General features: G+C 55.6%; 2 protein-coding genes across 7 annotated transcripts in view; one reads left to right on the top strand and one right to left on the bottom strand.

Moving 5' to 3' along the window:
- Positions 1–996: 996 nt before the first annotated feature.
- Positions 997–15,629, bottom strand: TMEM183A (transmembrane protein 183A). Of its 4 annotated transcripts, none has more exons than XM_027701891.1 (8): positions 15,499–15,629; positions 14,433–14,522; positions 11,452–11,607; positions 9,444–9,603; positions 7,583–7,763; positions 4,084–4,164; positions 3,374–3,529; positions 997–1,478 (listed from the first exon to the last, which is right to left on the bottom strand). In XM_027701891.1, exons 1-8 carry the CDS (start codon positions 15,596–15,598, stop codon positions 1,293–1,295), a joined length of 1,110 nt encoding a protein of 369 aa, XP_027557692.1. In that variant the 5' UTR covers positions 15,599–15,629; the 3' UTR covers positions 997–1,292. The 4 variants fall into 4 exon arrangements, with proteins under 4 accessions (XP_027557692.1, XP_027557694.1, XP_027557691.1 ...); XM_027701893.1 differs by having other exon boundaries at positions 3,374–3,521; XM_027701890.1 differs by having other exon boundaries at positions 7,583–7,815; positions 15,499–15,597.
- Positions 15,630–18,731: 3,102 nt separating this feature from the next.
- PPFIA4 (PTPRF interacting protein alpha 4) overlaps positions 18,732–27,982 on the top strand; it is a 62,861-nt gene continuing 53,610 nt past the window's right edge. For all 3 annotated transcript variants that reach the window (XM_027701897.1, XM_027701896.1, XM_027701895.1), the window contains exon 1: positions 18,732–18,780. The gene's annotated coding sequence lies outside the window, so the exon portion shown is untranslated. The remainder of the gene's footprint in view (positions 18,781–27,982) is intronic.

Below are 27,982 nucleotides of genomic sequence, written 5' to 3'. Positions count from 1 at the left end.
TCCTTGGTGGTGATTTACAGAGTGCAGGAACTCCTCCCAGGCAGCTACACCAGGGCCATGGGGGTGACAGAATCACAGAGTACTCTGAGTTGGAAGGGACCCACAGCATCGAGTCCAAACTGAGCTGGCACAACTCCCTCTCCTTCCAGGTGCTTCACTAAACATCACATATGGAAAAGTGCTGTTACTCCTGCTTGGGACAGGGTCTGATGTGCACCAGGACTGAGTAGCTGATCATGGACAGGCAGAACTCGGTGCCCTGCTCCTCACCCCACTTGAGTCACTCCTCCTCATCTGCCCCTGCACTGCAGCCCCTCCTCTGCCTGCACCACTCCTGCACCAGGAGCCACATCCATCCTGGATCCATCCCGTCCTCCTCACAGGCCCCTCTCCCTTCTCAGTCAGCCCAGAGCCACAGAAAGTTTCAGGGTCGCTTCTTCCTCACAGAAATTACTCAGTTTAGCCAAAAGCCAGAGCAGCAACTGCTTGTGGGCTTTCAACAGCAAACATTTCCACACTGCTCTCAGAAACCACACTGGGCTGAGTCCTCCATCACCGCTTTCGTTATTTTAATTTATCCCCTCCAGCTCCTCTCCCTCCCTGTTTATCTTCTCTGAAAAGCACTTTCTGGTTTTAAAAGTTTAGATCTTCTTTTCAAAGACAAAACACCAGCGTAAGAACTTGGAGTACCTTTACATTCAAGAGAGACTTTTGCCTTACGACTCCTCTTTGAAATAATTCCTTTGTTTGATCGTTTATGCCTTTTTCTTTCCTGAAACTTGGATCTGCTGGGCTGGGAAGTAAGGTAATGGTTGATCACTTCTGCTTTGCTCTCTGCTTCTCAGACACTGAAATATCTCTCTGTGGGTGAACACGGTCCTGCTGCAGTAAAACAAAGGTGGATTTTGTTTGTAAATTGTCTCTGGAAAGGAAACCGGAAAGTTCTTGGGAAGCAAAACCTCCCGCTTCTTCCTGAACAACAGAACACAGGACCACTTTGATTAGCACCAAAAGGATTTTAAATGAATAGTTCCAGGGAGCTCCTTTCAAATCATAAAATGTCAATTTTACATAAAAGTGTGTTTACAAATAGTTTCTGCTTTACACTCAGCTCTGCCCATTACTGACCAGAAGTTATATACACACAAACTAGCTCAGCAGCTTCAACCACTTGCAAGGGAGGACTGCAGAATTTATTTAAGAAATAAAAATAGGATTTTCCTGGTTCCTAGAAATTCTCTTCGGCCTGCCAGACCCAGTCACCTGCCGGCTCCTGCAGCCTCGGGAGAGCACTAAGCTTTCGGGGAGAAGGGGTACTGTGGGTGCCACCAATCCAGGAGCCTGACGCTGTGCACGGGGTCCAGCACCACCTGCACCCCCTGCTCCAGGCGGGGCTTCTTCCCGTTGCGGACGGGGGTGTCCTGGAACACGAGGCGCACGCGGTGGTGCCGCATGTCGGTGCTCACGTTGATGGTGAACTGCAAGAGAGGAGAGACCAGAGGGGCTTCAGCAAAACCAACACGAGTTCTGAGCACAGCACTTCCAGGGTTTTGTGACTTCTCCTGGCCCGTGCAAGTCTGAAGTGTTTTAGAGTTTATCACAGGCACTGGCACTGGTTTATTGCCCTGTGGGATAACTAAAACTGTGTGTGCTACACCCTCTGTGCCATTGCTGAGGGACTGGTAATAAAGGGATAACCAAAACTGTGTGTTCTGCACCCTCTGTGCCATTGCTGAGGGACTGGTAATAAAGGGATTGTTTGCACAGTTGCCCAGGGCACACCTGACACCTCAGGCTCTCAGAACCCTGCAGACAGGGCAGCGTTTCTTTGTCCTCACACCAATGGCTCAGCCCTGGGAACTCCCCTCCAGGGAGGCATCAGCCCCAGCCCGAGGGCTCATCTCTGCTCATGGGCCACCTTGGACTGGCACAAGGGGCAGCTGCAGCCACCCAGACCATCAAAGGTTCCAAAAACATCCCGGGGCTCACAGAGTTCAACCCCCCCTCGGGACACTCCCCACCCTGGGGGAGGCACTGGGCATTCCCACCTCAACCTGAGCACATCCACTCTGGGGTCTGGGCACTGCTGGGACCACTGGTGGATCCAGAGGAGGATCCAGAACTCCAACAGAACTGTGACCACCATCCTGACCAACAGCTTTCCTTTCTTTTTCCTTTGCCCCCGGGGGGGCCACGTGGAGCTCAGCACAGGGGCCCAGGAACACTGCTCTGTTCTTGCCCCAGGGTGCTGGGTTATACATCTGTCTTTGGGGGTTAAAACCAGTTTTCTCTGTATCATTGCACTTATTGCAATCGTTTTAGTAAATTGTAACTCTGACTTGTGATCTCTCTCGAGTTGGGCTCGTTTCTGCCGCTGGTTTCCCTCTAAACCAGCACAGAGTTACACTCTGAGTTTACAGCACTGCCTGGCAACCCCAAATAATAATGCTCCAAGTTGTAAGGGTTGTAAAACATTGGGACAGGCTGCCCAGGGCAGGGGTGGAGTTGCCATCCCTGGAAGGGATGTGGATGTGGCACCTGGGGACGTGATTAGGGGTGACCGTGGCAGTGCTGGGCAATGGTTGTATCCATGCTCTGGAAGGTCTTTTCCAATCTAAACAATTTTAAGTGTCTGTGATTTTAAGAGAACCTGGAAACAAGTGGTTGTCAGGGGAGGTCTGGAACTCACTGCCCTACTCCTAAGTGAAGTCAGACTGAACCTCTCCTGGGCACAGGCCACTTCTGAAGCCCTGACTCACCAGCACAGCCCCTTGTGCTGCCCCCTGTCAGCACAGAGATGCCCCAACACTCCTGCTCTGCTGCTCTCTGGAGCCCAGCTTGGGGGGTTTGTCCCAAAGCTGCCCTTCCTCCCATCAAGGACCAAACACACATTCAAAGGGTTTGCTCAGATGGGATTTTCCTCTTGGAATTTATTGCCAATAAGGAGATATTTTCTTGAGGAGGGCAGACCTGCACTTCTCCTGCTCCCTCCCTGTCGTACCTTCTGCAGTTCTGGTAACTAATCACCCCCAAACACTGCACAACAACCACAGCTCCTGAAGATCCTCTACATCCTCTGTATTTACTGCACCAAATAGGGAAGAGCTGATGGAAATGGAGAAGTTAAACTGAGACCCTCAGCATTTCCTGTTCATAAGATTGCTAACACTGGTTTGCTGACGGAGCAGTGGGATTTGCACAGCCCCAGGGAGGCACTGGGTGGGGTTCCTGGGATTGTCCTGTGCAAGGCCAGGAGCTGGGACTCAAAGCTCCTTGTGGGTCCCTTCCAACCCAGGAGGCTCCATGATTTTAGGTGCCCTCCTGCCAAAAACCTCCCCTGCAAAGCCTGCCTGGCAGCTTCTCCCCCACTCACCAAGGTAAATGTCATGCCCATGACGATTGGCACGAAGATGAAGTTGAAGGTGGTGATCTGCAGCAGGCAGCAATCCTGATCCGGGTTCGTGTGCACCTCCTCGTACTGGATGGGGGGCTGGAGACCTTTGCAACACTTGCTCTTCAATCTGGGGGACTTGGAAAGAAAGAGGCCCTGATTGAGCTGAGCAGGTTCTCACCACCTCCCCCTGTGTTTTGGGCAAAGTGTTCCCAAAACAACCAGAAGCCTTCATTCAGGACAGGCAGGACCATTCCTTTAGAGGGGAAAGCTGCAGAATTCCCAAAGTTGCCTGAGACTACTGGCTTCTCCCAAGACCCATTCCTGGAGGTTTTCCCTTGCTTTATTTCTCTGACAAATCTTTGCAATGGTAAAACAAGAAGTTTCAGGTTTTTGGTCAACATTTTGACTGCTACAGTCAAACAGTCGGGTTTGAGTAGTAATCACACCCAAAGGTGAGATTATTTGGGGTAATAAATGATCCAGGTCAGAAGGGATACCAAAGGAGGAAATAAAAATGTCTTGGTAACACAGACAGAAGACTGAGTGTAGTTTCAGACTGTGCTTTAGTTTACCATGGGAATCAGAGTTTCCATTTATTGTCTGAAGGCATAAAAAGTTTCCACCTTCCCTTTTACCACCCAGAAAAATAATTTCTGCTTCAAACAAAAGTCACTGCCAATCCTTCATACCTGCTTTTTGAACTTGAAGTTGAATTCCCACATTGCTTCTTGTCTGTTCCCTACAATCTTTTTGCACCAGAAAAGCAGACACTGAGGTGGAAAAAAAGAAACACACAAAATTATGAAACCCTTAGAGGCACCACTTTAAATAAGTTTTAGAAGAGCATAAAGGCTTCCAATTACAAAAACAATTATATAAGAGCAATTAGGAGCCACTTATTCAAATTAATTATGTTCAAAGAACCCTCTCAGCAGTTTAGATCTCCCAGTTTCAAGTTGGCCAACTCCTCATGCAACTGGAGAATACAACACGTAGCCAACTGATGTGCCAAACAGAAAAATCCAGTTGTGCCATTTATCCCTTTCCTAAGGCAGGGGATGAGTGGTGCAGATTCACCCATTCCCTCAACCCACCAGGAACTCCCATCAAACTGGGCTCCAAACGAGATCAAAGCCAGGAACAACTGAAAACAGAGCAAGGATCAAGAAGGAAAGGATCCAAAGGGAAATGCAAAGCTCAGCACATGAGCTGTGAGGTGATGGATGAGAAAGTTCCTGAGCCACTGTGGTGTCAAACCTTGACATCACCAGGCACTGCCTGTCACTGTTCAGAGCACAGAACCACTGCCAGGACAGCCCAGCCTGACCAACCTCCTGCCCTGTTGGAAAAGCAAAGGAGAAAACAGCCTCCAACAGCCTGAGAGGTCACCAGCACTGCCCTCCCACCCCCACACACAGCAGAGCCCTCCACTGCCACCTGGTTATCCCTGGGTGGGACACAGGCTCCATCCCAGCACTCAGCATTCAGGGGCTCAGCAGAACTCCTGCATGGAGCTGGGAGGGAGGGACATTCCCTGCCTAGCAGTCAGTAGGAGCAACCAGCATTCAACAGCCAAGGGAAGAACCTGGCAAGTGAGTCCAGCCGTCCCTCAAAGTGTTTCCACAGGACAGATGCCAGGCCAGCACAGCTGGGCTGATCTTTCACCAGTGTCAGCAGAAAAGGAGGAACAATGTGGGTGAAGAGAACTCCCTGTGATCTACACACAGTCTCTCCTGAAGAGAGAAGGCCTGACTGGGCTGCAGGGCACAGCACACATTTGATTTCACTCCAGGACAGAGTGACCCCAATGAAACAAAGTCAGAGCCAGCCCCCACCACAGGGGCTCAAAAATTAAAACTACAGCTGATACAAGACCCTCTCCTTCAACTCTGAGTCATGTCCATAAACAAGAGTCCTTAAAGGACCCTCATCTCCACAACCTTCAGGAGGTGAACAACAAAGCCACGTGGAGTCAAGCTCAGAAACACGCAGGGAGGGAACAGCCCCCTCGGGGTTTTCTTCCCCAGTAAAAATCTTCTCCAGATCTTTTGGAACTGGGGTGAGGTGCCCATGCTGCTGAGTTTGGCTCCACCACCAGTGGCACTTTGGGGTTCACCTGCAGAGACAGCCTGGTCTAGAGCAGCTCGTTTGGTCATGGCAATAGTGAAGCACAAAACATCAGTACCTCCTAAGGGGCAGAGGATGTCCTCGGGTCAGCCGTCCTGCCCTTCAGACGCGCCGTGCTCCGCCAAAAATTAGGGGGTGTCTTTAAAGGGCAAACACCTCTGCTGACACCATAACGGCTCCAGTGTCCCACACAAGCTAGGCTAGGGAAAGAAAAAAGGAAATTAAAGAGGAAAGGCTGGATTGGATCGGATAACACCCAGCTCTGGGCTCTCCACATGCACTTTCGGGAGGCGGCGCCGTTAGTTTAAGGACCCGTCAAAGGTACAACCAAAGCCCAGGAAAGCCAGAGCGTGGGGAGGCAGTGCCAGAGCCTCCTCCAAACCCTCTGTGCCGAGGAATTCCTGTGCACAGTCACACGGGTGGAGCTCAGAGTCCTGCAATGCAGTGGCACAGCCAGACCAGACTCAGGACGGCTCTTTCATGCTCCAAGGGGGGAGGGTCAGGCCTCTGATGCTCTGACAAAGCCTCAGCACCACTTAATTTCCTTTTTTTAAAAGCTGAACAGTAAAAGACTGCACTTCACAGAGCTTCCTCAAACCATTAGTGCAGGAGAAGCACTAGCAGTGGGCACCAAAGCCGTTATGATGTCAAGGTGAATCCTTCCAAAATGCCCTGCCAGCATCACCCCGGGGTTTCCAGCTCCTACAGCCACCGCAGGCCCGAGCAGTGGGAGGAAGGTGTTCTCAGGACTGCAGTGAAGTTGGAATTCCCTCGAAATGTTTTGCTTTTTTAATCTTTAAGAAATGATGATCCCCAAAGCGGAGACTGAGGATGAGAAGGAAGAGCTCTGATGCAGAGCTAAGACCGCACACAGATCCGTGTGTGTGCTTTTCCCTGGGCTGCAGCACCACCTACCTGTGTGCTGCTGGATGCTCCCTAAGCCTGGGACAGCCTTCCCAGTCCCCACCAGGGAGAGGGAGGAAGGAAGAAAGGGAGGATGTCACGCAGGGATAGACGAGGTTGCTCTGTTTTGAGCAGAAAAGAAAGTACAACTCCTGAACCAAACCCAACTTCGGTTTGGCACCAAAAACCTCGTTCAACAGGTTTTTGACCTTGGATTTGGAGGGTGGAGAATTCACATTGTTGTTTAAGCTGCTCACAGAGTATCAGCCAGTTGCAAGTTAAAACCAAACAAGAGACATGGAGGCATTTCAGAGTTAATGGTCAACAGCAATTAAACAGAAATGGTGTGAGTGCTCCAAGCTGGACAGCACAGGGAATCGCCTGCCCACACCAGAGACAAACCCTTTCCAGCCCAACAACACAAGTGCAGCCCGAGGCCCGAAGCAGACACTGGCTCTGCACATTTGCCATGCTCAGCACCCCAGCACCACCCTCCCTCACCCAGACCCCCCACCATGGGTGACCTACGGGAAGGCAGCATGACATGACTCCTGGCTACCAGTGTCACTCCTGAGCTCTCCTGATGCCTGTTACAGATGCACTCTGGCAGACAAGGGTCAGAACAAAGCACAGAGTATAAAAGCCGATCCTATGGAGCCTCCTTCCAGAGGAGGGGAGAGTTGCAAACATCCCTGGCAGTTCTGGCACCCAGTGGAGCAAGTGCCCTTTTGCTGGTTACAAAGGTGTGTGGGGACCACTTGGGCAGAAGTTACTCCAAAGAGTAACACTACAGACACAAGTAACCAGCACCCTTCTACAAACCCCTCCTCTGTGTCAGGGATCATCCTACACCCGTGTCAGGGATCACCCTACACCCAGGTCAGGGATCACCCTACACCCAAGTCAGGGATCACCCTACACCCAAGTCAGGGATCGTCCTACATCCAAGTCAGGGATCACCCCACATCCAAGTCAGGGATCATCCTACACCCAAGTCAGGGATCACCCTACACCCAAGTCAGGGATCACCCTACACCCAAGTCAGGGATCATCCCACACCCAAGCTTTGCTGGTGACCGTCTGAACACCATCTAGAAAGAAAAAAACCAAACCAAACAGGAACAGCAACGCCTCAGGCTTCCTCAGGACCTCACTTACTCTGGAATTTTTTAAAGTGCTGGGAGTACTGTCTGGGATGGCGGGGTTCCTGGAGACGCGGGAGGCGAAGGGCTCGTACATGTGGTACAGGGAGCGGATGACGCAGGCCCGCAGGCAGTGCAGCTTCTCCATGGACTCGGGGCGCAGGCGCAGCGGCAGGTACGCGTCCAGACTGTAGTGCCTGAGGGGACAGGGACACAGCCAGTGTCAGCTGCAGGGCCACAGCACCAGAGCTGGGCAGGGACAGCCACAGCAGAACACTGAACATCTGACTGAGCACAGCAGCTCTGGTAAAACCCTGAGGGATGTGAGGGGGTTGTGCTGCTCTGCACGGGATCGGGGCGGGCGCAGAGGCCTGACCTGCACCACGAAGGTTTCCAGCACATGGATCTCAGCCTGAACATCGGGGCAGTTTTGGATAATATAAGGAAGATATTCAGCTCTTTGAGAGTGTCCAAAGGAGGGCAATGAAGGTGGAGAAGGACCTTGATTTGAAGCCATGTGAGGACACTGAGGGCACTTGGTGTGTTCAGCTGGAGCAGAGGAGACTGAGGGGAGACCTCACTGCAGTTCCACCTTCCTGGGCAGGGGCAGAGGAGGGGCAGGGACTGAGCTCTGCTCTGGGGGGACCAGGGACAGCAGCCAGGGAATGGCTGGAGCTGTGTCAGGGCAGGCTCAGGTTGGATCTCAGGCAAAGGTTCTTCCCCCAGAGGCTGGTTGGGCACTGCCCAGGCTCCCCAGGGCAGTGGGCACAGCCCCAAGGCTGCCAGAGCTCCAGGAGGGTTTGGCTGATCCTCTGGGGCACAGGGTGGGACTCTGGGGATGGGCCTGTGCAGGGCTGAGAGTTGGACTGGATGGTCCTTGTGGGTCCCTTCCAACTCAGCATAACCTGGGATATCGTGCCACAATTCCCCAATAATTCCTAGCAGACAGTTTTCCCAGAGAGATAAAACAGGGATTTAGCTGCAGGCAGCACAAAGGGCTGAGATTGCTGCAGGTTCTCAGGGACTCAGTTGAGCTGAGCTCTGCCTGGGCAGCCTGAACCTGGCACTCCAGGGCCATCCTTTGATCAGATCCCAAAGGAGCCTTTGCTGGGGAACTAAAAGCCAAGGGTGAGGGTGACCATGGCTGCTCTGTGCCCCTGCTGCCTCCAGGGCAATGAGAGCAATGGAAAGGAAATGTTTTGTTCTGAAGGAAACATGCACCAGCACAGGAGGATTTATTCCAAGTTCTGACCACCTCTTTGCCCGTCTTCTCTTGCTTTAACTTCCTTCTGCCACTGTACAGCTCCCAAATGCCTTGGTTCCTCTCTGGCCACCCTAATTACAGGAAGGTGGTCATGACCAGAGCTCCAACCAGGCTGCTCCAAGCCCCATCCAACCTGACCTTGGACACTTCCAGGGATGGGGCAGCCACAGCTTCTCTGGGCAACCTGTGCAGGCCCTCACCATCCTCACAGGGAAGGATTTCTTCCCAATATCCCATCTAACCCTGCCCTGTGGCAGTGGGAAGCCATTCCCCCTTGTCCTGTCACTATCTGCCTATATAAAAAATACATATTGACTATATAAAGACTATAAAAAGTCCCTCTCCCTCCTTTATCTAAGCCCCATTAAGGGACTGAAAGGCCACAGGGAGCTCTTCCTGGATACTTCTCCTCTCCGGGCTGAACAACCCCAGCTCCCTCATCTTGTCTTCATAGGAGAGGGAACCTTGCCCACACCACAACCCCTTGCCCACATCACAGTGTCAATACACAAACACAGGGCCCTCGCCTGTAGGGAATTATTCCCTTATTTCCAGCTCTGCTCACTGCTGAAGGCTCCTACAAACAGTTTCAAATTTCTGTAGAGAGTCTCACCTTCTGTAGAGCCTGGTCCAAAAGGCAGCAGTGCAAGTCACAGTCCAGGCTTTCTTGCAAATCAGAGAAAACCTGACAATGTCCTCAGGGCGAATGTAGGAAGCCAAGAGCAGCCAGATGTCGATGGGATACTCCTCTCCACCTCCCCCATCAGCGCTTTCTAAGTGCACAAAGAGGGGTGTTAGTGCAGTAAATCACATCTGTACCAAGCCACTTCTATGTCTGCTTTACTCCTGGTAGCAGCCCAACAAGCCCAAGTAAGAACAACTTCATGGTCACGGGAAACCCCAAAGCCTTTCTGGCCCCTGTTTCGATGCCTGAGCCTTTCACAGCTGAAACACCACCCTGAACTGAAGAGATAAAAATTGGGTGGCAAATAAAGAGGCAACTTTATGTAAAGGGGAGACAAGCTCCTGCATATTTAATCAAAGCTGCTCATTTAGCAGGTCATCAGAACTGCAAGTCCTTGAGCATTAAGACACTGCCCAGCTTGTCAATCCTCTGTTCCAGTGGTCACAGTGCTTTGCAGGAGCTCTGTCAGGGAAGGAAAGCAATTCTCTCCTGCAAGTGGCAATCAGCTGCTTTTCTTAAATTTCTAATTTCATTAGAACTTCTGGGGTGGGAAACGTTACTGCAGCTCAGACAAACAGAATGGCCTCTTCTTCCCCCAGAGGTGTCAGAACTGCTTAGCCAGAACTGAGGGTTCAGACGCCCCTTTCACTCCTGGGGTGTTTTTAGGGTTACACCACATGTTTTTCTACAGCCACTGCTCCAACTTTAGGAGGAAAAAATACTTTTAACGACTATAAATAGCTAAACAATCCCGAGCACTAGGAATGGTAAGAGAAGAGAAAGAAAACACAACCGGTACCCAGTGCTAACAGGAAAAGCTGCATAAAAAGTGGCCCAGGGGTGGTGTTTGCCAGATCTAACCCTGAGACAGGTTAGGAACAAAGGGCAGTTCTTTATCCTCATGTGATAATTGCCCAAGAAAGCTCTGAAGGTGATCACTCCCCCAGAGCACTTCAGAATTTATGGCAGACACACCCACAGCATCCACCCAGCTAATTCATCTCTGGCTCAAGGAGCTGTGGAACTCCACACTGCTGGACTCAGAGCACAGCCAGAACCATCACTGCTCTAGCACCATTTTTTCCTCCCTAACAGGTAGTAAAAATGAGACAAGGCTGTAGTAGAACAGAATATTGTCTTCCCAGACTCATAACTCCACCCACTCAGGTATTATACTTTGCCAGGATTCTGAAGGATGTCAGAAAAAAAGAGGAGAAGCTCCTTTAACTCCCTTCCCAGCGAGTGCTGTGCAGTCTGTGGTGGATGGTGATGTGCTCCATAAATTAGTATTAAGTTCAAGAAAACCAGTTAAAATGTGTTTCTCAACCTGAAAGCAACCTGTTACTAGAAATTTCTGCAGGGTTCCACAGTGCAGCAGAGCTGTTTGTTGCTTTGTAAATGGCTTTTCTGTAGAGTGGCACAAAGTGTAAATGCTGAGGGATTCATCTCCCTGGAATCAACCTACTGTGATGCCAACAGGATCAAATGCACTTCCTTGCTGGAAAAACAGCCCTCTGAACTCATTTGTAACAAACCACAGGCTTGAAAACAGAGCTTGTATTTTGCCAACAACTGCATCGTGGACAGCAGCAATTCACCCCCAGAGCAAACCTGCTTTCACCAACACGAGCTCAGTTAAGCAACACGTCCAGTGGCAGTTTCCCAACTCCGGAAGAGCAGTGTTTTTTTTCCAAGGCTGAGAGATATTTACTAAAAGCAAGGAGCTCTCAGGCTTTGATTTCACGCCCCAGGCTCTGCCTTTGTGCAAACACAACACCCCTGACCCAGCGCCAGGAGATTTACAAGTGACTGAACCCCCGGCATTTCTTTGTGCAGGTCACAGAATGCCCCTCGAGCAGCCCGTAAATCCCGAACATTAACAGCAGGAGGAGGTGCAGCAGGAGCCCCCAGAGCCCCTGCACAGCTGTGACCGCACCTTTGTGCCTTTTGCTCTTCTTTTTCCTCGAGGCAGCCCGCCCGTTGATGCTCTCCTTTGTGTCCATCTCATCGCTGCTGTCGCAGGACTCTCCCGACACGGAGAGAACTTCCTCAGCGGGAACGCAGGAAGCTTCCAAACCACACAGGGATTTTACTGGAATGACAAACGACACAGTAAGTACAGCAGCAGAGAGGAAAAGGTGATCCGAGTTCAGGAGATACTTCAGTGGAACCACTGCCTTAAAGCTTTCTGCCGAGTGACACAAGCAAGTAAATCCTGGGCTCAAGGATTACCTTGTCAGGGAAAGATTAGCAGGGGTGAGTGAATTGGAAACATAATTATTCGGCTTCTTGTTTTAAAGAATGAACAATGAGGGCGATTACCAGCACATTATGCAGATCCCACTGGTTTAGCTGAAGCTATTTACAATTCTGAATAAAACAACAGGCTCTTTCTGCAGGGGTAAGTGGTTCCCCTGCGCAGCAGAGCTGTGGCCACCGTTCAGCCGGGAGCCAGCACCTACTCTGGAATTGTTTTAGGAGCACAGAGAGAAGTCACACTCCCTTCTCAGCAGGACAAACAGATGCTGTGGCTGATGACACACAATCCATCAGCGAAATAACTCAGTGCCAAGCACACGGGAGCTCCACTTACCCTGGAATTTAGTGAAGGGAAAGACTCTGGCCTAACCAGGAAAATAGCAGGTTGAGTCAGCTGGGGTTTGTTTTGGGTTTGGGGGGTTTTTTCCTCCCTCTGGGGGCATGATTAAAACTCAGGGCTCGGTAGGGCAGAAAAATCCACATGTGAGGCAGTAATGACAGTCTTGGAAAAGGAAAGGTGTGGTCCTACCACCGCTGTCAGAGAGCAGCACTGTCACAGCAGCACCAACTCTGCAGACAGTATATAAAACTCATTCAAGAGCTGAATTGCAACCCAACGTGTTGGGTGAAGAACAGCACTGCCAGCAAGAGAAACCTGCTCAAGCTTTCCTGCCCTAGCACAAACTACAGCCCAGGAAGGTTTTACACATCCCAGTTACAGTCACTGCAGCCACCAGAGAGCAAGATGTGCTACTCAAATCACAGGGGCAGAGTAGCAGAAAAAAACCCAACAGAAACAAAAATAACAAACTGATCACAAATAAATTCGGGTGAGAGATATTCTCATTTCTAACCACCAAACAAGGTTTCAAAATGGCAAGACAGCAGATGGAAAGACAGTCTTAAGACAGAGCCTGACTGTGCCCACAGACTAGAGGCATTTTCAGTGCTTAGCTAAACCAGTTCAGCCTCGCTCTGCAGGTTGCTCTGGAAGCTGGATGCATCCCTGGCATCTGGATGCACCCATGGCAGTGGTTTCCCCCACTGCCAATCATACTGCCCTCTCCACATGACCTTTTATAGGCAAAAAGAGAGAGAAACAGATGGCAACATGAGTGAGGGATGACATCAAACACAGCCAAGCCAGAGAGGACAAAAGTGACAGGGACCCAGAGAGGGGTTCAGAGGAAAAACCCACCACACTCTGCAAAGGAAAGATTAACCTCTGAGTCCACAAGACACAAATCCACTCAACAGTGAATCAGGCTGCACCATAACCCTGCAGAGGCTCCCTCTCCATCTCACTGCTGTGATGGGGAGGAAAAAAGCTCAGGAAAACTCCCCCAGCCCTCCTGGTGAAGCTCCCAGTGGGAAGCTCTTGCTCCTGGCAGTCACAGCCAGCTCCACGTTCACCCTGAGCCAGGATCCAGGAGGGCAGCGAGGCCAAAGGCTGCAGCTCCCGGGGCAGAGGCTCGTGGGGGCAGAGGCTCGTGGGCTGGCACGTGGCACAGATGAGGCCGTGCCAGATAAGGCTGCAGCAGCTCAGGGCTGCACCTGATAAGGCCCTGGGGAGGAGGCACCCTGAGGATCCCTGAATCCAGAGGGGAAAGCCCCAGAGACTACACTACAAAGAGCTGAGAAAGGGCTGGGCAGGGAACCGCTGGGAGCTGGAGCCATCAGGATGGGGTGGAGGTGAGCCAGGAACAGAGCAGGATTTTAGGGAAGGGTTTGTCCTTTTGGGTGATGCTGGATGCAGGGGGGGAAGAAACAAAGGCAGTTTGCCAGTGTGAGGCTGAAGTGCAGAGCTTTGCCTCAAAGACAGAGAACACAGAAGGGTGAGCAGGAGAGGGGATGGAAGAGGGAAGCCCCAAGCCTATACCAAGGGAGGCAACAAAAGGAGCCCTGATCTTAAAAGCTTGAGAAGTAGCAGCTCAAAAGGATATTCACCAGGATCACTGCCCCTGGCAGGTGCTCATGCAAAGAGCACATTTTCTTTTTAAAAGGATTTCTTTTAAAAACTTAAAATATTTCAGCAACAAGCCGAGAGTTTCCCTGTATGAAGAGTTCAGTCATCACTGCCAACAAAACATCCACCCCCAACACGTGTGATGAGCTCCAGTTAAGAGTCAAACTTTAACATTTCTCAAGCACACGGGGGTGTTGGTTCAGAAAGCTCCCAGCAGAGGAGGAAGTAGATAACAAAATACTGCAACTCCTTTCCTGGAAACTCCTTGTTTACAGAGTTCCCCAAGAAACAGCAACACCCTCCCCAAGACCTCCTTGCAGCACAGGTTTGCCAGAGCTATCACAGCCTTACTGCCACTGCAAAGACTTTTACCTGCTAATAAAACTGCCTACAGCTTTATGTGAGCTAATGAAGCAATAAAATACTTTTATCATGTCATTTTCTGCTTCGAGCAGGAGATGACACCCAAGCCCTTCTATTCCAGGCACTGACAAAGACTCAGCAATTCCTACTGGACTTGCAGCAGGCTTCCTGCAGAACCTGCTGTCTGAGCCCTCAGCACCTGATTCTGCAGAGCAGCACAGGCTCGTTTTCAGCACGGAATGACACACATTTTCTCAGGTTAAGGAAGGGGGGTTCCCACATCGTGCACAGGCAGCCTGGGGAGGGCAGGGCCCCCGGGGCAGACTCACCCTCCTGCTGCACCGCGTTGGCCACAGCCTTCTTCACCCGTCCAGACTTCACCACGGCCGGGTCCGAGTTGGCATAATCTGCCACTGTCACTGCAGAGGGTGGGACACAGGGGTCAGGGGGATTAGGGATTACAGGGGAGGGCACAGAAGGGCTAAGAGCCACCACGCCTGAAGGGGACGGTCCCCAGAGCAGCAGAGAGATGCACAGGCAGGAAAACGAGTCCCAGCAGTTGCAGGCCAGGGGTCCCCAGCAAGTCTCTACCCCAGGCTCAGGGGACCCACCCCTTGTCCAGACCAGTCCAGGCCCCCCCTCTTCCACCACCTCAACCCACACCAAACCCCAGAACCCCGCTAAAACCCAGCCTAACCAGAACCTGGCTCATCCCCTAGTCCCAGACTCCTCCTCCCCAGGCAGAGTCCTCATTCTCACACACCAGGCCAGATTCCCACTGGACACACTCCCTCCACAAACCCAATCTCTCCTTCCCACTGGACACACTCCCTCCATAAATCCAATCTCTCCTTCCCACTGGACACACTCCCTCCACAAATCCAATCTCTCCTTCCCACCGGACACACTCCCTCCACAAATCCAATCTCTCCTTCCCACTGGACACACTCCCGCCACAAATCCAATCTCTCCTTCCCACTGGACACACTCCCTCCACAAGTCAACTCTCTCCTTTCCCACTGGACACACTCCCTCCACAAACCCAATCCCTCCTTTCCCATTGGACACACTCCCTCCCCAAGACCGAGGGGGCCGGGCTAATCGCTCGGATGACACTGGCCCGACCTCCTGCCCCTCAAACCCCTCAGCCAGGCCGAGTCCAGGCCCCTCAACCACCTCCTCCCTCAGGCCTTAACGCAGGCCCAGGCCCAGGCCCAGGCCCAGGCTCAGGCCCAGGCGCTCCTCTCCGGACAGCACAGGCCGCCTTCCCCCGGTAGGGCCGGGCCGGGCCTGGCTCCCCTCAGTCCCCTCAGTGCCCTCAGACCCCTCTCCCCTCACACCCCGCTCCAGGCCCGGCCCCGCCGCCCCTCCCGGCCCGGCGCCGTCCCCTCTCACCTCTCTCGGAGCACACGTCGTCGGCGCGGAACTTGAGGCGCTTTCTGGCGGCCCTGCGGGGCATGGCGGCGGCGGCGGCGGGGCGGCCGCGCGGGGCCATGTCCGGCCGGGCCCCGCGGGGACAGCGGGGACAGCGGGGACCGCGCCCGCCCCGCGCCCGCCCCGCGTCACCGCCGCGACACCGCGCGCGGGGATGACGTCACCGCGGGGGGGGGCAGGGACACGGCCACCCCCCCCCCCCAGTGATCCCAGTGATCCCAGTAAAGGGGGACGTGAGGGGGGGAACCCTCGGTGAGGAGGAGCGGTGAAGTGACTGCGCCCTCACAGCGCTGAAGGGCCCTGAGGGGTTCCCTCCTTCCCAGTGCTCCCAGTAATGGGAGGCCTCTGAGGGGATCCCGCCTCCCAGTGCTCCCAGCAACGGGGACCCCTGAGGGGATCCCCCCAGTAAGGAGGATCCCTGAGAGGTTGTCCCCCCTCCCAGTAACGGGCGTCCCCGCCAGTAAGGAGGAGCCGTGAAGTAACTGTGCCCTCCCAGTACTGAAGGTCCCTGAGGGGGTTCTCCCCCTCCCAGTCTTCCCAGTCAGGAGGAACCCTGAGGGAATCCCCCCCAGTACTGAGGATCGGGGAAGGAACTGCCCCCTCCCAGTAATGAGGGTCCCTGAGGGAATCCCTCCCTCCCAGTCTTCCCAGTAACAGGGACCCCTGAGGGGATCCCCCCCAGTAAGGAGGATCTGTGAAGTAACTGCCCCCTTCCCAGTAAGGGGGGCCCTGAGGGGGTCCCATCTCCCAGTCCTCCCAGTACTGCAGGTCCCTGAGGGGATTCTCCCCTTCCCAGTAACAAGGGCGTGTGAGGAGATTCTGCCCCCCAATCCTCCCAGTAAGGAGAATCTCTGAGGTACTCACACCACCCTCCCAGTCCTCCCAGTAAGAGGGGCTCTGAGGCAATTGCCCTTCCCAGTAATGACTCTCTTGCACCCACAGCCGCCCCTGAGGGCTGTGTGCTCCCCCTCCCCAGCTCTGGCCGTGCCCTCTGCCACCATCCTGGATGCCCTGGCTCACCCACCCCCCCAGGAGGAGGATTTGGGTGCCCAATCTTCCCCAAAAGCCAGGACCAAAATCCAGTGGCTAGGAGGGGACTGACCCCTCGTCCTCCACGTTGTCCTGCCTGTGCCCTGCTCATCCAGGGATTTGGGAATCACCCAGAGCAGGTTGGGAGTCCTGCCCAGTCCTGGGGGTGTCCAAACTGGGAGGATGGTGGGGTCCTTCTCTCTTCCTTTGGGATCTACACAAGGGCACAAGAGCACAGCCCTGTCCTGCTTGTCCCTGTGGGGACCAGGGACAGCAGCCAGGGAATGGCTGGAGCTGTGTCAGGGCAGGCTCAGGTTGGATCTCAGGCAAAGGTTCTTCCCCCAGAGGCTGGTTGGGCACTGCCCAGGCTCCCCAGGGCAGTGGGCACAGCCCCAAGGCTGCCAGAGCTCCAGGAGGGTTTGGCTGATCCTCTGGAGCACTGGGTGGGACTCTGGGGATGGGCCTGTGCAGGGCTGAGGGTTGGACTGGATGGTCCTTGTGGGTCTCTCCCAGCTCAGCATATCCTGGGATTCAGTGAGTCTGGGATTCTGTGGTTCTGTGAACACCCCACTGTGTTGTGTTTCCCACCTGTGCTCCTTCCCTACGAGACCTCAGGAGAGAGATTTGGACCACAGGAGATGCTTTCAGGGCTGTGGCATCAGCTCTTGTGCCTCCCTGGAGCAAGGTAACACATGGAATATAGAGAAATCCACATTTCTTCTGCTTCCCAGGCACGGCCAGGAGCTGATGGTGTCTATAACCTCCCTTCCTGACCACATTTCTTTCTCTCAGCATTTCTTAAATACATAAAGAGCATTTTATCAGCGAGGAACACATTTGATTGAGAAAACTTCTGATCATCCCAGGCAGGAAAGGCCATTCATTGGCAGAAATGCTGTTTCTAATCCATCTATTCTTAAAGCTTTGGATAAGAATTAAGGGGAATGGCAGTGAATAAACCAGATCCTGGTGGTGGTGGCTGCACCCACCTCTTTGGTACCCAAAAACATTCTCCTTGGACTATTGCTGCTCACCGTCCTTATTTGAGACCTGTATCACAGGATTAGTTTTAAAAAGCAAAGGTTCTCCTGGCTTGGAAAACTCTGTGGAAAACAGGTGAAGTTTTATTGGGATATGACAAGAGCAAGGTGAAGGCAGTTGTTCCTGAGCGTGGATGGATCCAGCAGGAGCTGAGGTTGGTGGTCCAACCTCACACCCCCTGAACTCGGCTCGCAGGGGGAGGAGGGTCTGTGACAGAGTTGGGGGCTTCACTGCCCGGCCCCATCCCTGCTCCCCACCTTCGGGGTCTCCACAGCTGAGGGGGAATGGGGCACCCAGTGCCTGGGACACCCCCCAGCCCAGGTCCTGCCTCCCTCCCTCTGGGGCTGGACGAGCCCCTTGGGGGAATCCTGTTCCTATGGGGGGTCCTAATCCCCAGGGAGGTTCCTGCCCCCCCGGGGGGTTCTCTGCCCATCCCAGGGGGATTCCTGCCCTCTCCCCAAGGGGGGAACCTGCCCCTCTGCCCCGAGAATTTCCTGCTCCCACGGTGGGATTCCTGCACACCCCCCTCAGAGTGTTCTGCACCCTCAGCAGGATTCCTTCTCTACCCAGGGGGAAATTTGCCCCCCAACAGGTTCCTGCCCCCTAGGAATCCCCTGAGGGGATTCCTGCTCCTCTTTAGAGTTTTCTGTCCCCCCCAGGAGGTTCCTTCCCTGTCCAGGGTGTATCCTGCCTCCCCAGGAGGATTCTTGCCCCCCAGCAAAGTTCCCCCTGGGGGGATTCCTGCACCCCCTCAGAGTTTTCTGTACCCCCAGCAGGATTCCTTCCCTTTCCACGGGGGATCCTGCCCTCAAAGGAGGTTCCTGCCCCCCAGGAAAGTTCCCCCTGGGAAGATTCCTGCCCCCCCTTAGATTTTCTGTCCCCCCCAGGGGATTCCCTCCCTTCCCAGGGTGTCTCCTGCCTCCCCAGGGGGGTTCCTGCCCCAGGAGAGCCCCCGACCCCAAACCCTGCCCTGCCCCTCCCGCACCCCCAACCCCCCGATCCCCCCGACCCCCCTCACCTGTGGGGGCGTGTCCAGGTGAGGGGGCGTATCCCCGTGGGCGTGGCCGCGGGGAGGGCGTGTCCCGGTTGGGCGTGTCCGGTGACGCAGTGGGCGGGGCAGGGCGGGGCGGCGGCGGCGGCGGCGGCGGCGGCTTCCAGCGACTTCGGCGGGCGGTGAGTGCGGGCGGGGTCGGCCCTCGCTGCCCGCGGGGGATGCTCGGCCCCCGTGCGGGGCCGCCCGGGGGGTACTGGGCCCCCCCCCCTCCACGCTGGGGCCGGGCGGAGGATGCTCAGCATCCCCCGGTGGGGTCGGACCCGGAGAATTCGATCCTTTCCAGCCTCCTCCCGGGGATGCTCTGCCCCTCCCGAGGGGATGCTGAGCCCCCCCGGTGGGGCTGCAGTCGAGGGGTTTTACCCTTATAGCCTCCCCCTGGGGATGCCGTGCTCCCCCCACCCCGAGAGGATGCTCTGCTCCCCCCCCAAAGGGATGCTCTGCTCCCCGCGGCGGGGCTGCATTTAGGGGGCTTTACCCTTATTGCCTCCCCCTGGGGACGCTCTGCCCCTCCCGTGGCGATGCTCGGCCCCCGCAGTGGGACTGGAGTCGGGGGGCTTTATCCTTTATTGCCTCCCCCTGGGGATGTTCTGCTCCCCCCGCCCAGAGGATGCTCTACTCCACCCGCTGGTGCTGGACTGGGGGGGGTCTCTGCCCTTTCAGCCTCCCCCCGGGGATGCTCTGCTCCCCCCCGAAGGGATGTTCTGCTCCCCCCGCGGGGATGTTGGGCTCGGGGGTCTCAACCCTTTTAGCGCCCCGGGGGGTGCTGTGCTCCCCCCCACGGGTGGACGGTCCCCATTGCCCCTCGGGTGGGGCCGGGCCGGGGGTGCTCAGCTTGCCCTGCCTCCCCCGGGAGGGGCTGGATCCCTCCGAGGGGGCTTCGTGTCCCCCCCGGGGTGGCTGACTCGGGGTGTTCTGAGCTCCCCCGTTTCCCTGGGGTTGGATCTGAGCTGAGGGTTGTCATTGTCCCCCTGAGCTGGGTTGGAGGGGACCTGCTCTGCCCTGGCATCACCCCCAGGCTGGGCATCAGAGCCAAGGGGACAGTGAAGAGTGGGCACATTCCCTCCCCGAGGCTGCATGGCTGGGGAGGGGGAGGCAGTGATTCCTGTAATGAGGAGGGGGCTCCTTGATTTATAGCTGCTCTCTGCCCCTGGCAGCCCCCCAAGCTGTCCCTCTTCACCCCCCTCCCTCCCAGCTGCCACCTTACACTGAGGGGAGGGCAGGGATGGGGGTGGGCCTGCTCCTACCCCGGCCTTCTCCCGCTCCTGTGATTTATCCCAGTATCCCCCCCCTCAGTGCTGTCCCAGCCCCCCAGCTCCGGGCTGTGTCAGCCCCACTGAGCATCTGCCTGGCACCGAGCTCCGGGCTGGGATGCTGCCACACAGATGCTCGTGGAGCTGGGCACCGGATAAATGCTTGCCAGGCTGGTCTGGCCTGGACATTGGCCACTGTGCCCGGGGCTGGACCAGCACGAGGAGCGTCCAGCCAGCCCGGGCAGCTCCAGCTGTGCCCACATCCTCTGTCAGCTGGGGCCGGCTCATCACAGCCATGGCAAGCTGCCTCCAGACACCAGGCTTTCCTCCTGAATAACCAGCCTTTAAGGGCTTATTTATCCCCTAAATTGCATCATTATAACAGCAATTGGCTTAGGGAGCCGGGTTTTGTTAGAGCTGTGCAAACCCTTCTGGGGACGCCCTGGTTTTGGCCCAGTCGAGGTTGGCAAAGTGTTCCTTTTAAGCTCATTTGCCACCATCTGCTGGATACTGGGATGGGCTTCTCCTGGTGGGTTTGATACCCCCAAGCCACTCTGTGAGTAGGAGCTGGTCCAGAGGCGAGGTGTGAGCTGGAGTTTGGGGCCTGGATGTGCCCGTGTGCTTTGGGAGTCTCTCGGTCGTGGCACTGCCCGGGCTTCAGAGGAGGTGGAAAGTTGGTGTCTTTGTGTCTCTGATGGCCTGGGAGTCTCAGATACCTGTGTTCTTAGGGACAGCACGAGGTGCTGCTCCCTGTGTGTGCTGCTGGACTGATCCCTGGGGACTTCCCTGGAGGTTTGTCAGGGAGCCACCAGCACAGCTCCCTGCCGCCGTCTCCCTGGCACCCGGCGCTGCTCAGGGGCCTTCCCAGCCTTGGTGCTTGTTCCTCCTGCACCTCTTTTCCAGGAGACACCCCAGAGGTTGTGCAGGACCTGTGTCCCCACTGCAGACTGGAGGAGCCTCTGAAGTGGCAGGTTCCTGAGACACCAGTGCTGGGACTGGCGGGCAGGTCCGGCAGAATCAGCTCAGCTGTGGGATCAAACATTTCACCCCTCTCCAGGAAGCTTTGTGGCTTCGTGGGTCTCACTCTGCACCAGGGGCTCTGCCCAGCCGTGCCTTGGTGCTCCCCAGCAGCTGGAGTGTGGGTGCTGAGGGATTGAACCCGCTGCAGATTTGGGGTCCTGCCTGGCTCAGTTGTCTCAGGGGGGTAAAACCCACCCTGAAACCTCCTTCATTTGTGTCTTTTGAGGGGCCTTTGTGCAAGCCTTGTCCTGTCAGGCAGCTCCCCCCGGAGTGCAGGGGGTGAGGCCGGGGGTGAGGGTGGTGGGGTGAGGACGAGGAGGCTCAGGGTGGGCTGGTGGGGTCTGGTGGCCGTGAGTCGGTGCTGGGGACGAGCCCGGCCCCGTGTTGGGGGTGGGAGTTCACACTGGAGCTGGGGGAGGCAGCCCTGGAGCCTCAGAGGGGGCTGAGCCCAAACACCCCAACTGACCAGAATTCCCTGGTCATCCTGGTGCCACTTTTCTGCAATTTTTTTGCATTTTGAAGTCATTTGAACTCAGTGACGTTGTATGAGAACAAAGCTGTAGTGGAAAGGAACAGGACGTGGTCTATGGGACAGACTTCATGGTACCTGTGTGCTGTGGGTTATATTTGCTGCTTGTAAGGGGGGAAAATAACCCTGAGTTAATAACTTGGAGGGCCCCTCTGGGGACAGGGAGTGACTGGCAGTGCCATTTCAGGTTTTCCAGCCAAGCAGAAAGATACTGGATTCTTTATCTAACCTTGAAACCTTAATTTACTATTAATTTCCTCCTAAAGAATGCTTTGGTGAGGCAGAGGTTTCCCAGATGGCTTCCAAAAGTGAGCTGGGAGGTCTCTGGAATATTAACTGGTGGAGGAGGATGTTGGGTCCATTGCCAAGCTTTCCTCCCAGAGGGACAACCCTGCAGTCTGCAGATGCTTTCTGTGGAAAGCCAAGCACTGGGTGTGGGGTGAGGGACTGACTGAGGCTGAGGGCTCTGGCCTGGGCTCTGTGGGTGGGTCCAAGCCCTGGCCAGGCTCCCGAGGGACCTGGGGGGGAGGTTTTGGTGCCTAGAGGCCTCCTGTGTGAGCAGGAGATGCCGAGAGGCTGGAGGTGGGTGCCCGTGTGGGTGTGTTCACATGGGTTGGCATTTGGGAGGGAGGGAAAATATCACATGAAACAACTGCAGTGTTGGGGGACAGGTCTGTGCCTGGGCCCATCTGGAGCAGAAGTCGTGGGAAATGATTGAATGACTCTTTGCTAAAGAAAGTGGTGCTGATATAATTGGATTTTGCTGCTGTTTGTGCCGTGGTCGAGCAGGTTAAAACCCTCGTGGGCACATGGGGAAACCCTCTGGCTCATTGGCAGGGTGAGGATGTCCTGAGGAGTCTGAGGCTGAGAAAGGCTGGGGCTGCTCAGCCTGGGGAAAAGAGGGTGGTGTGGAGACCTCACAGCCCCTTCCAGGGTCTGAAGGGGCCTCCAGGGAAGCTGGAGAGGGGCTTTTCCTCAGGAACTGGGGTGACAGGACGAAGGAGAATGTGTTCACACTAAAAGAGAAGAGATTTAGATTAGATGTTAGAAAGAAATAATTTTCTCAGAGGGTGGGGAGGCCCCGGCACAGATTTCCCAGAGAAGCTGTGGCTGCCCCTGGATCCCTGGAAGTGTCCAAGGCCAGGTTGGACGGGGCTTGGAGCATCCTGGGCTGGTGGAAGGTGTCCCTGCCCATGGTGGGGGGTGACACTGGATGAGTTTTAAGGTCCCTTCCAACCCAAACCAGTCTGATTCTGTGATTCTGTGAGTGAAGTGGGTGCTCATCTCTCTCATTTCCGTGCAAAGCCCAGCCTGGGGCAGCCCTGTGCAGCAATTCCCATCCCGCGGGAGGATTTGGGTGCCAAACCTTCCCCAAAATCCAGTGGCCAGGAGGGGACTGACCCCGTGTCCTCTCCTCCTTCCCTGCCTCCTCACCCCGGTGTTTCAGAGCAGCTCGTGGCTCGTGGCTGCCTCCAGCTCTGGAATCCTGCAGGACTGACGAGGCTGGAATGGATCTGAAATGCAGATTATTCTTTTTCCCAGCTCGAAGGAGGTGCCGGCTGGGTGGCTGCCTTTAATTGCATCCCCCCCCCCCCCCAAAAAAAAAAAACCCACAAGAGGAAAACAAGTGGCGGCTGAGAGCTCATCCCCCCCTTCCCATGCCCGTGCCCGGCGCCTTCCAGGAGAGGGCAGTTCCCGGGGATTTTTGCTGCATGGAGCCGCTCTGCCCTGCAGCCTCCAGCCGTGCCCAGCCCCTCGGGGGTCTCGGAGGCAGAGCCATGCCAGGGAATGCCAGGGAATGCCAGGGAATGCCAGGGCACGGGCACAGCTCCTCCGGGGGGAGGTGAGATGCTGCCAGGGGCGGCCGAGCGCTTTAAATAGCGAGCGCGGCGCCGGGGGATGTGCGGCAGGGAGGGAGGCTCTGCCTGCCTGGACTCTCCTTCCAGCCTTCCCGAGGGCACAGCATCCCTGGCCAGGGCAGGGGGGCACGGCAGGGCGAGGGACCCCTCCTGTACCGCTGCCCAGCCACCAGCTGCGTGGGTTTAAAGCTCGTTGCCACCCTTTCCTGGCTGAAATGAATTTTCCCTGTAATTCCGGGTGGGATTCCATCCCCTGGGTGGGTGATGTGCTGCAGCCCTGGCGTGCCCAGGGGGTCCAGAGCCCAGAGGTAGGGGCTGGGCTGTGTGTGGGATAGCTGGAGTGGAGGGCAAAGGGATGTTCAGCCCCACTGCCAGCCCAGCTCTCACCTTTCCAGCGTCTCATTAGTGCAGTGAATCCTCAAATGGATCCTCTCCTGCCAAAGCCTGGCCTTCCTGGCTTCCAGAATTGGGAAGGTGTTTATAGCCTCGCCGTGGCATTAACACAGGTGTCATAAACCTGATCTCAGGCTCTTGATCATGAGTTAAACAGGCTCGGGGGTGCTGCCTGTGCCTGTTCCCTGTGCAGACAGTCCCAGGGCCAGGGGCTGCAGGCAGGGAGGGAAAAGTCCATAATCCAGTTAATCTACCCTGTAATTCAGTGTCTGGCAGCTGCACCGACTCGATCTCAGCTTCTTTCAAGCACCCCCTCCACAAACTGTGTAGCAGGAAGGAGTCAAAAAATGTCCAGAGGTTATTTTTGGCCGTGTGTGATTTATTCACACGCTGATCAGCCAGGAGAGGAAGTTATTCTGGTCCCACAGTGTCCCACATAACACACAAGTACCTTGTGTGAGTGTGATTTCTCTGGGTGAGGCTGCAGGATGCCACTCTCCTCTGGGGGATGGAGCTCTCAGGAAGCACCTTGGTGGCCCCATGTCCTGTGAGCCCTCTTGGGGACCTCAAATGGGGCCAGAGCCAGGGGACGTGGGCTCTGTGCCCCTCCTTGGGGGGACAGACCTGAGCCTTGTGTCCCTGGGGTGGTGGGAATTGCTGTGCCTCGAAATTCCTGCTCATTCCCAGCTGGATTGTGGCCTCCCTGGGTGACACCTGGGTTTGGGGAGTGTGGGGAGACGTTTCCGGGCTCCTTTGGAGGTGCCTGGGGGCGTTTCCCTGCAGGATGGGGTGGCTGTGGTGCTGCTGGCTGTCTCCTCCCTGGAATTGCTTTCCCCTGGAGAAGGGGTGGTGGGAATGGAGTGTGAGGGTGGCACAGCCACATCCCCCTTTTCTCCCGTGTCTGCACAGGAGGTTGTTTCCACGGTGCTGCCACAGCTGGTTTCTGGTCGTGGGCAGTGGGCTCTGCCAGGGTGGGCATCACTGGCACGTGGTGCTGCCACTGCCTGTGCCATCCCACCGTGCTGGTGACGTGTTTCCCACCCTGGCCGAGGAAGGAATCGCTGTTGGCCCCATGCAGAGGTGCCAGTTCCAGCAGAGACCCTGTCCCTGTGCCACCCTCCCAGTTCCTGTGGCACAGGGAGCACCAGCAGTGGCAACGTGTGACCATGGATGCCCTGCTGGGTGGGCCCGATCCCCACAGCTCCTGCAGCCAGGGGCAGGAATTTGGGGTAGGGCAGGATGGGGAGGGGTCGCAGGAGGCCCTGTGAGGGCAGAGGAGGAACCCAAGGCCCTGAAGGATCTGGGGAAGTGTTGGTCAAACCAAATCTCCAAACTCTGATTGGAAGGCCTGGCTGTGCTCGGGAGTGAGTGGATGGAAGTCCTGGACATTCCCATCCAGCTGCAAAGATGCTCCTCTGCAGCATCCCAGCACCTGCAGGAGGTGGGAATTGGGATGTGTTGGGGTCTCTGAGGTCCCTGCCAGCATCCCTGGGAGAGCCTCCTCCTCCCTGAGCCCTGCCAGGGCTTGGGCTCTCCCCTCAAAATAACGTGGCTTAACTCATTTTAACCCCTGCAGTGTTTAATTAGGGCCGGAGGGCTCCTCTCTCCTGCCCTGACCTGCCTCTCCTTCGACCCCACACCCAGACAGGGTTTGCTTTGCTGCTCTCCCCTGAGTGCCACCCAGAGAGCAGTGTTTGGTGGAGGGAGAGGCTTCTCCTTCCTCCTCCCCAGCGCCAGAACCTGGATGATAATAATGTTGCTGCCAACACATTGGGGCTGCCATATTAAAAAAAAAAAAAGAGCATTTTTTCCTCACTTTGATCATCTGCTTCTAGTTAGTTTGGTTACCAGACTTCTCACAGTGGCCATTTTTGGAGTTGGCAGCCAGAGCACATCCCTGCAAGCGAGAAATGGCTTTTCATTCTGCTTGTCCTTCGTGTTTACACCTCTACAGAGGGAATTTTGTCCCTCCAAGCGGAGCTGCCACGAGCCCCAGCGCTGCTGCTGCCCTGCCTGGCTCCCCATGGGCACCGGGGTGGTTTCAAATCACACCTCAGCCATAAATCTCCCTGGGACTGCCCTGCAGCAAATGGCATCAGCACTTGGAGATCTCTCCCACACGTCCTCCTGCTGCCTAAAAATACCAGAGCTTTAATTCTCGAATGACTTGGCTATTGCACAGCCACCATCTTTTACTGGAGTGGTGCTGCACGGCTGGGGGAGTGACCGAAATCACCCCAAAACCAACCCTGGCACCCCCAGAGTCCTCCGAACCATCCAAAAATCCCCCCAAAATCCCTCTGAAACCCACCCTGGCACCCCCAAATTCCTCTGGACCAACCCTAAATCACCCCAAATCATCCTAAACCCCCTCAAATCCCCCCAGATCCCACATCCGTGTGCTGGGCATGGATGACCCCCATTCCCAGGGATCCTGCCTCGTTCCCAGGGAGCCCTGGTCCCATTTTTCCCATTTTCCCCTGTTTTTCCCCCAGAATCAGATTGGGATCAAAGCCCTGAAACAGCACATCCACATCCCTATTTCCCTGTTACTATTTTTAGGGATCAGGATGGGTTTTATCCCCAATTTTGCCTTTATTTTTCCCGTTTATCCAGGGTGTCGCCCTGAGACCCTCCCCTCTTCCCTGCTCCCATTCCCCATCCCATTCCCACATTCCCGTTTTTCCCTGTTTTTCCCCCAGAAGCAGGACTGGATCACGTCCCTGAAGCAGCAGTTGGGGAACACCCATATCCCTCCCTATTATCCATGTTTTGGGATCAGGGTGGATCCCCTATTCCTGACCTTTTCCCTGACCCCATTCCCATGGACTTTCCCATTTTTCCTGTGTTTTTCCCCCAGAATCGTGTTGGGATCAAGGCCCTGGAGTGGCACCGGTGTCACATCCACGTGCTGGGGGTGATTCCTAGAGGAAGTTCCCAGTTTCCCAGTTTGGTCTGTTGTGCTCCAAGGGGGGGAATTCTGCCCTCGGGGTTTGGTCTTTAGGTAACTCAGCAACCGGGTTGATTTGGGGGGTAAATGGGCATTTATGACTTTTACACTCAGTGCTGGGAGGTGTGTGGATAACCAGGGCTGCAGGAGGGGAAGCTCATCAAGCAAAAAAAAACCCCAAAATTAATTTTTTCACCAAAAAGTTGGACCCTCAGTGGGCACCAAAGGAAGCGGTGCCCTCGCTGCTGCTGGTGACCTTCCTGGGGAAGGGGGGGCTGGCAGTGCCCAGCGAGGGCAGTTCCACCTCAGAGCAGGGCAAAGGCTCTCCCAAAATCCCTCCCAGCCCATCCCTGGAGCCTCCCAGGCTGTCCCTGGGGTGGGGAGAGCAGAGGGAGCAGCAGCATCACCCACGGGGAAGCTCCTGTGCCCGAGTCCCCGCGTGGTTTGGGAGCTGTGGGACCATCCCTGTCACCCCTGGGTGTGTGTGCGTGTGTCCTAGGTCTGTCCCATCCTCCTCGTGGAGATACCATTGACACTTCCACCTCTGGCTGTGAGTGTGGGGTGCAGGGAAGGGCTCTGACTGCTTTGGTTTGAACAGACAAGTCTCCCTTCAGCAGATGGTCCCAGTTCCCGTGGGGCACTGGGCACACTGGGGGGTAACTCAGCAGCCAGCAGCTTCTTTTCCCCAGCGGATTTCGGCCTCTTCCCCTTCCTGGCTTGTGGCAGAGCAGGGAGAGCTCATTGCTTGGGCTGTGAGTGAAGCCAAGGGTGTTGTCACGTGCTGTGACCTTGGGGTGAAGTGACAAACTGGTTCTGTGGCACTGAAGGGGGGTTTGGGAGCAGAGCTGGGGCTGGGGGTGAGCAAACGAGTTCAGCCCAGCTGGGAGGTGCTGAGCTGGGAAAGTGATGTGTTCCTTCAGGAGACTTTGGATGGAGGGTGTTTGGACTTTCCTCTCTTCGTGTGATTAACCCATTTATTGCTGGGGAAGTTCAATTTGGGGCTGTGGATGCAGCAGTGGGTGCAGGGCACACACGGGAACAGGGCACACACGGGAACAGGGCACACACGGGCACAGGGCACACACAGGAACAGGGCACACATGGGAACAGGGCACACACAGGAACAGGGCACACACGGGAACAGGGCACACACAGGAACAGGGCACACATGGGAACAGGGCACACATGGGCACAGGGCACACGTGGGAACAGGGCACACATGGACACAGGGCACACACAGGAACAGGGCACACAGGGGAACAGGGCACACACAGGAACAGGGCACACACAGGAACAGGGCACATATGGGAACAGGGCACA

This window comes from Neopelma chrysocephalum, unplaced genomic scaffold, assembly GCF_003984885.1.
Source record: "Neopelma chrysocephalum unplaced genomic scaffold, ASM398488v2 Primary Assembly neopelma1_172, whole genome shotgun sequence".
Classification (NCBI taxonomy): domain Eukaryota; kingdom Metazoa; phylum Chordata; class Aves; order Passeriformes; family Pipridae; genus Neopelma; species Neopelma chrysocephalum.
Note: the sequence above shows the minus strand (reverse complement) of the source record. Positions and strands in the feature narration are given on the sequence as shown.